At 34.3% G+C, this 8,381-nt stretch overlaps 1 protein-coding gene across 2 annotated transcripts; it reads left to right on the top strand.

Moving 5' to 3' along the window:
- The first annotated feature begins 3,122 nt into the window (after nucleotides 1-3,122).
- LOC132304081 (uncharacterized) lies at nucleotides 3,123-6,975 on the top strand. Of its 2 annotated transcripts, XM_059801603.1 has the most exons (4): nucleotides 3,123-3,300; nucleotides 4,148-4,257; nucleotides 5,629-5,775; nucleotides 6,506-6,975. In XM_059801603.1, the coding sequence occupies exons 2-4, from the start codon at nucleotides 4,159-4,161 to the stop codon at nucleotides 6,818-6,820; spliced, it is 561 nt and encodes a 186-aa protein (XP_059657586.1). In that variant the 5' UTR covers nucleotides 3,123-3,300; nucleotides 4,148-4,158; the 3' UTR covers nucleotides 6,821-6,975. The 2 variants fall into 2 exon arrangements, with proteins under 2 accessions (XP_059657586.1, XP_059657587.1); XM_059801604.1 differs by lacking the exons at nucleotides 3,123-3,300; nucleotides 4,148-4,257 and adding an exon at nucleotides 5,132-5,516.
- Nucleotides 6,976-8,381: the final 1,406 nt, after the last annotated feature.

The following is an 8,381-nucleotide window of genomic DNA, read 5'->3' as shown; positions in this document are numbered from 1 at the left end:
GAAGTGTCATTGTACTTTACCCTAAAAATTAAATTGAATAGAAAGTCAAAGATTTTAGAAAGTTCTTTATAAAAACATGAAAGCCAAGAAAAACTCAATGATGTGTGGATGATGCAGTATGTGTGTGTTTGATTGAGCCCATTTCAATTAATTTATGGAAAGTAAAAACAGACGTGGTTCATAATGGCGGTGTGTGTGGTGGTGGTGGTGGTGGAGGAGTTTGCAGTGACAATGGTGGGGGCAAGAAAATTATGAATTTTTGTTCTTCTGCGAGGGTAATTTTGTCATGTACAGATTCTGATATTGTAGTTTAAAGATTTATATTTTATTAAAGGATAATATCATCTTTTCTCACGCTTTAAGAGATTGTTTGAATCAAAATTCTGACAGAGGGTTTGAGTGTTTAAAAATGGGCTAACATCCATCTACTTGTCAATAAAACAAACATAAGGAGTGTGAGTGTAATTAACCTTTAAATAAATGTACTAGATATAAATAAATATATAGATATAGTTGATAAAAGAAATATTTTCAAATTGGAATTTTGAAAATAAAGGGTAATGGTAAAGGACATTATTCGGAGATAAAAGAACTTGATATAATTGATAATAAGAAGTAGGGTAAAATGCAAAAAAACCCCTGAATTATTGGGGTTTTGCAAGAAATCCCTTTGAACTACAAAAAATTTCCTGAACTATTGTTTTGTTGTAGTTTACTCCAATTCGGCAGGTTGGTTGATTGAAAAATTCAAAAGACAATTTTACCCTTACTAAAAGGACGTTGTTTTGACACTCATACATTTAAAGGTGTGATGTGGATACACTTAATTGTATGACGTGGCAGTTGTAATCTGAAGGACGAATTACAACATGACACCTTACCCAATACCAATATTCCTCTCCCACCCTCTCTCTCTATCACCATCAGCATCAATTCGGTTAAAATCCAGTCTTTCATTTTCTCTCTCTACAAACAACGATCTCTCTTCTATTTTTTCTCTCTACAAACATCAATCCGGCCAAACCCTATCTCTCCCATATATATATATATATTAATTATATATAGACACACAGAGGGATGTTTATATATATATATATATAGACACACAAAGAGGGATGCTGGGATAGCTATATATATATAAATAGAGAGAGAGACACATACAGAGAGAGGAAAGAGGAAGCCGTTTGCGACTCTAGGATGCATGATTCATGCCGACCATGCTCCAGAGCACATTGACGATATTATGTAAGTCGCTGACGCGAGCTCTAGCGAGATTTTGCATCAACAATCATCAGACCAAACCATGCTCTCGATTCGGGTTCGCCAAAACAAGCAATTGGGTCTCAATCTGAACAATTAAATTTAGCGGCGAGTGTGAAGACAAAAAGGGGGTGTATTGCCAGTAGAGCTGCAAATGAGTCGAGCTTTAACTTGTTCGGGCTCGGCTTGCTAGACTTAGGGGAGTGCTCGGGCTCGGCTCAGGCCAGCCTAGTGAAATAAGGTTCGAGCTCGGCTCGTCAGCTTTTTTGGAGTGTTCGGGCTTGGCTCGGCTCAAGCTCGCCTTCAGAAAAAAAAAATACATTAAATCAATTAGCGTATCAACAACATATCATCTAATGAAGAACATAAACCTCTGTTCTTTGATCATCTCTCACATATCCCACCAACAGTAAAATGGGATTGAGATTTCATCAGAGAAAAAGGACCAAAGAGAGATTTCGGAGAGAAATGTGCTAGAGACTGCCACAGACAAACGAGAGAGGAAACAAAGATGTGTTAAAACTTAAAAGGGATTAGATGAGTGATGTTGTAAGGTTTGCTGTTGTCGTATATAATTAGGGAGCTTCATCACATATATTTCAGAGATCTAGGAGAAATCCTCGGCGAGCAAGAAAAGAAAAAGTGTTGTTGAACTTGCTGTATTGAAACTTAAAAGGCATGAGAGGAGTGATGCAATCTATTGCGACTACAAATGATTAAGGCTTTTTCACAAATGTAAATTATGTAATGAACATGGTTAGGCAATCCAACGGCTAATACAACGACATGTCACATGTATGTGATGATGTGTAGTAGGTTAATTTGAGTTGGGCTTAAGGTTAATTAAATGAAGTTGGGTTTAATGTAAAATGAAGTTGGGCTAAGGTGCATAAGTTTGGACTAGATTTTATGTTAAATGGGCTAAACAAATGTATAAATTCTTTTTTTAAAAATTGGACCTTTTTCTAAACGAGCCTGTTAACGAGCCTAACAAGCCGAGCTCAGTATTGCTTAAGCTTAATTCGTTTATTAAACGAGCCTAAAAAATGTGTTCAACCTCGACTCGTTTACTTTACGAACAAGCCCAAGCTAAACTTTTAACGAGCGAACACGGTTCATTTGCAGCCCTAATCGCCAGCAGAGTTAGGGTTTCGACGAGAAGTTAAGGGCGTCAACGGATTAGAGTAGTGAGGATTCTATTTGGGTTTTCACTCTCTTGAATTTGGGTTTCAATCCTCTATTTAATTCAAACCCGCTTCTGAATTCCTATAATAGTAGTGCCTTTGAGTTCTCTCTGATACAATCTGCAATGGCATTATTTGTTCTCTACGAAGTAGCATCTGGTTATACTCTTTTTGAGGTCTATGGTCTCGATGTAATTGGACTTTGGGTGGTAGTTCGCAACTCCATAGTCGATCTCAGCCGATTTGGCTAAGTGGTGAAGCTCGTAACTTGGCAAATATATATATATTTTTTTTCTTGTCAAAAATATGCGAAGAAGATGAACAGTGTTTCCAAGGATATACTCCCTCCGTCCCAGAAAAAGTGTCACTTTTAGAGAATCGTGACTTATACAAATTGAACTGACATGATTCCCGAAACATGACACTATTTTTGGGACGGAGGTAGTATATTTTTGTGTGTGTGTGTGTGTATAGAGGGATAAGGGCGTGTTTGGGTGTAGCTGGAAAATGAGGGCGTGTTTGTGTTTGGGTTTCATAATCAGGGGTAATAGAGTCTTTTCATATTTATAAGGGTATTATGGTCTTTAAATTATAATATTACGTGTCATGTGACCGGGATGTTTTAACGGTGAGACCCAACCGGCCGTTCGCCGGATGGGGTTTATTGCCGATTGGCAAATAGTTTAGAGTGGGGTTTTTGCATTATACCCAAAGAAGTATTACCACGTTTTGGGTCGTAAGGTGCTGTCCAGGGCGATACCCATCCCCGTCGTCTCTGTAGAGTTAGAACCCTAACTTTTTAGAGATCTGTCAGGGATATAATTCCGAAGAGTTCCGCAGATCTTGTCTTCACACTGTAAGTTTCAAATACTTTGGTACGAGAAGTAATCAAATTGCGTAGTATATTTTTATGAGTTCAAATATATATATATATATATATATATATATATATATATATTAGTGGGTTTTCCTGTATTTTGGTCCTGGACTTTGATTAATAATTTTTCTTTCATGTTTTTTAGAGAAAATTTGAATTGGGGTTGAATATTGATTTTCACCGATTTAGAGAAAATATTTTGGGCTCTAAAGGCAGATTAGTGGGTTTTGCTGTTCTCTTTTTCTCTGTCCTGTATTTATTCTTTGTTTGCTCTTGCTGAGATATTTTTCTCAATTTTCTATTTTCATTTTTTTTTTTAACATGAGAAGAGAAATTATCTTATTTTAAAGACTAGTTTTCCTACCATGCTTTCTTTGGTGATTGAGAAAATATGAGACATTATGATCTTTATTTAGATTATTATGGAGGTGAGAAAACTATGAGAGCAATTAAATATGTGTGTTCAATATTTTTGTGTAGGAGATGAATTGTATTAAATGTACTAAATGGAATTATCAATGAATGTTAATTATTATTATTATTATTATGGTAGTTTGATTATTTTATTTTTTTTGTTTTTTAAGGCTTCCCCTCACATTAATTTCTGGACAAACTCGTGGATAAGATATTGCGCAAGAGAATTCATCATTTGGACCGATATTATTTTCTTCCTTTGGATTTAGATGTAATCTCTTTCGAATTACTTAATATAAACAAATGGCTTTTTATGACTAAGCTGGTTAATATTGCTTGTGAGTTGAACTGGATTATAATATAATTTTGTTTATTTTGTTAATCGTCTTAAAAGTAAATTCACTCTTTCCAGAACGCGCCAAAATGGTTCTGGATCACCTTGCATTAGCTTTCCAAGCTACTTGTAGACTTTGGCAAACAACTTTTGGATATTTACAAGGAGATACAAGCAACATTCCTAAGGTATGATTTGAACCCTTTTTGGGTTACTTTTGCTTCATTCATAGAGGAATTGTACACACTATTTGAGTGTGCAAGTCTGTCAATAATTGAATTAAACTTCTGTAGAAAAGCAATACACAATACTTCGTTAAGTGGCATAGCTTGTCCAAGTATGTGATTTGTTGTTGAATGGTCCCAATTCTTGTATACACTATTTGCCCTGTTTTGGAAATTAGAGCAATTTAGCAAAGGCGCTAAAAATATTCTTATGACTTGAATGTTTACTTAAATTTTCTAACAAGACGGTGAATAATTTATTATTATTATTAATATTAATTTTTTTTTTTTTTGTATTTTAGTGTTTGATTTCCGAGGATGATCACATTAGTGCCCTTCCGGATGACGTAATCTATGCCATTATTTCGTTAATGACAGTGAGAGACGCTGTTAAAACAAGTATGCTATCAAAAAGATGGAGATATCTTTGTTTATCCATGCCCAACCTCAATCTTGATTTGCATACTGTGTTTGGCTTACCATCCGTCAGGCAAGTACAGAATAGTGAAACACTCAGGCACCGTTGCCCAAACTATGACCGTGCATTCGTGGGAATATTGGATCAATTTCTGAAGCTTTATCTGGGTTCGAAGATAAGCTACTTCAGGATTTCTTTTTGCCTTGAAAGGGAGTGGTTTGATTCTATTAATCAATGGATCATTTTTGCAGTTGGAAGGGGTGTTGAGAAGCTCGACCTCAACTTCGTTTGCAACTTGTCTTCTTTGAGGGAAACTAATTATAATAGTTTATATGCACTCTCTTTGCAGTTTCTTTCTGAAGCATCCACGTTAAAGCATTTGCACTTATACGGTTGCACCTTGAAACCAGATTTGATAGCCTAACTAATCTTTATTTACATTGTGTGCCTTTAGACGAAGTAGGATTGCAGATGGTGCTGTGTAATTCTACGAATCTTGAGTGGTTGACAGTGAGGGAATGCACCCTTCCGGTCAAATTGTGCATTTGCGATCACAACTTCAGCTTGAGGTTGAAGTTCTGTGCATTAAGGTGCTGTAAAGGTTTACGAGATCTCGAGCTCTCAATATCACGACCTTTGAAATCTCTGATATCGAGGAAATACAAATTTCATTCCCAGTGTTCCCAAATTGGAAAAAGTGTTTTTCAGTCTACCGTACGACAATTCTATGCCTTACATATTCAGTGAAGTTGCTAAAGTTATTCCTCAGCTTAAAACTCTTTCAATACTCACATGTGTTGATCGGGTACGTGGTAAAAAAAAAAAAGAAAAAAAAAAAAGGCTTTATTGTTGATGGCGTCATTTTTTTGAATTTCCCCTTTTTGTTGATAAGTTATGGGATTTCTTCTTTCTTTCAGGTGGCAAATATACCTGCAAGTCCAACTGCATTTAGCAATGTCAAGCGATTGGAACTTTTTTTTGTTCAAGATTGGCAATATGATCTTGTGAAGATTATTGCTCCACTTCTGCGTGCCCTTCCCGTCCTGCAGAAACTATATGTAGTGGTAAGTGATCCCAACATACCTTTGCTGATATTGATCATTACTTCTTTTATGTGTTTGGCTACATTGTAGTTCCGCTCACTCTAAACCACCCCCTAAAAAATGTAAAAAAGAATAAGAAAAAAAGAAGAAAAGGATAGGCGCTTGTTAAATTGATTGGGCCAACAAGTAATTAGTAAATGATCAGTATTCTCTAAGTTAATTTTCTCTCCTACGTTACCATAACTTGAATTATTTCTCTATGTGGTCTAGCAAAAGGGCACGTGTTACTTTCCGAAAAAAAAAAAATAAATAAATAAAAAAGGGGCACGTGAGTTTGAATATTTTAGGTTCTAAGTTGCAGATAATACATATATTTAAATTGTATAGCAATCATATACTTCATTTATATGTAATAAATAAGAAACTTAGAAGCTAATTGTTTAAGGAAACTAAAGTATAAGAAAACCTAGTAGTATAAGGAAGCTACCTAAAATTAAACAATCTTTTGTTAATTCCAGTTCCAGTCTAATCTAGCTTGTGCCTTCCTAAAATTGAAACTCTTTGTGATTTTTATTGTTTTTTATAAGTAAATATGTATTAGATATATATGATAAATAGGTGGTACAAGCCTAAAAACTTGATATTCTCATTCCTATAAGCTATTTTGGTTTATATTGTATAGCAGTTGTAGATGGAATACTCATTTGAAATTGCATTCTTAAACTAGTGGAGATTTTTGTCAAATTTGCAGATGCCGTATCCTGAATTTTCTGAAAGAAGAGTGGATGAGCTCCCTGGTTACCTGCACAGTGAACTAAAAGAAGTTGAAATCTGTGGCTTTTGCGGAACCTGGAATCAAATTGAGTTTGCTACATATTTGCTCGAGAATGCTGTTGCGCTCGAGCGGATGGTATTGATGCGCATCTCAACTTATACTTTAAGAACTGAATTTTGGACCGATGTACATACGCATCAAGGTTTGTGGTCTAAAGAGAAGCGCGAGTTTATTTGTGATCAGTTGCTCGGTAAGAATTTCTCCGGCAAAACTCAGGTGATTATTCGTTGAACAAAAGAATGTGAATGGGTCCAAGTAGTAAAGTGACCTGACTCAGTTCATTGCCTGTTAACTAGATTATGGTGAACTAGATTGTGTGGAAACAGTGGAATGTTATTTATTCTGAAGCTTAATGTTGAGTTTATTAAGGTTGGTATTGATTATTATCTAGAAGTAGCTAGTACTTTTATTTATCTTTTTTCTTTAAATTATCAATGACATAATAATTCATGCATAGTGTATTCTTCAAGCGTACTGTTTTGAAAAACACACAAACACACACACACACACACACACATGCAGATAGAGGGAAGTGGGGGTGATTCTTTGAATTGAACAATGGTTGTAACCCTGTTTGTATACTCTGTACCATTGGCTTTGTCATGGCACGGTACTTGTGGAACAGTGGATGGGGCAAAATGTGGTTCTACAAGTATGAATTATTTTTTGCCAGGGAAAGGAAAAATGGTTCAACAATTGAATAACAACGTTTTCATGGTTAAATTTAGAAGGTTAATGTATTTCTAAACCAATTTCTAATAAATGTTACATTATTTTTTTTTCAATATTTGCCTATCTTTCTTTGTTTAATGGGAATGGTACTTTGCTATTTTTCATTACATTAGTTCAATTTTTTAAATAAAAAATTCTAACAATTCAAAAGGATAGCCTAATGACAAAGAGTCCCATTTCACATTTTGGGAAGTCAAGAGTTCGAATTCCTTTGGGGCTACCTTTAAAGAATTTTTTCGGTACTACAACCTTAATTTAGGCCTGATTTGAATTCAATTTCACAATCCAAAGGTGTGAATAATTTAAAATATTGAAAAATGGTGAAATTTCACCTTTGGAGTAGATGTGGAGCCTTTGCAGCCCCATGGTATTACGAATTGATGGAACATTGAAGTCTGGATGGAAAATAGGTGGTGGGATAAAATGTCTAAGGTTTTGTTTTGTTTTTTTAACGCAAAGGTGAGGAAAAAAAAAAAAAAAAAAATTCCAACAATTGAATAACAATGTTTTCATGGTTAAATTTAGAAGGATAAAATAATTTCTAAACCAATTTCTGATAAATGTTACATTAATTTTTTTCAATATTTCCCATCTTTTGTTGTTTAAAGAGAAATAGTACTTTTCTATTTTTCATTGCATTAGTTCCATTTTTCAATAAAAATATTTTTACAATCCCAAAAAAATAACCTAACGGAATGACTCTTATCCGAAATTTTTTCAGTTATTGCATGGTGCATTTGATGTGTGCGAAAAAATTAAATATATAAATTATTTAAGAATTCAATCATGATATAAGAAATAATTTTCATTGACCCTCCAACTCAATTGGCATCTTATATTTACTTCGATATAAAAAAGTTTAAAGTTTTAAACTTTAAAGTCAAGTATACAATAGTGACAATAATGAGTTCATTAAAAATAGAAAAATGCTTTATTATTTAAAAATAGAACCAAAAAAAATTATACGAGTGTTTTTACGTATATACTTTTGCTAAAACGACACCGTTAGATTATGCTCTTACTAAAATGACACCGTTAGATTATGCTTGAGAATGGACGC

This window comes from Cornus florida, unplaced genomic scaffold (assembly GCF_030987335.1).
Source record: "Cornus florida cultivar Cherokee Brave unplaced genomic scaffold, ASM3098733v1 CherokeeBrave_3.0.0_Hap2_Chr04, whole genome shotgun sequence".
In the NCBI taxonomy this organism is placed as follows: Eukaryota; Viridiplantae; Streptophyta; class Magnoliopsida; order Cornales; family Cornaceae; genus Cornus; species Cornus florida.
Note: the sequence above shows the minus strand (reverse complement) of the source record. Positions and strands in the feature narration are given on the sequence as shown.

Bases quoted from the DNA above. Each gene is read 5' to 3' on its own strand.
- LOC132304081 (XM_059801603.1), top strand. From the start codon at position 4,159: ATGGTTCTGGATCACCTTGCATTAGCTTTCCAAGCTACTTGTAGACTT. The intron at 4,258-5,628 runs GTATGATTTGAA...TCTTTCTTTCAG, and splicing joins ATACAAGCAACATTCCTAAG to GTGGCAAATATACCTGCAAG. The intron at 5,776-6,505 runs GTAAGTGATCCC...TCAAATTTGCAG, and splicing joins TGCAGAAACTATATGTAGTG to ATGCCGTATCCTGAATTTTC.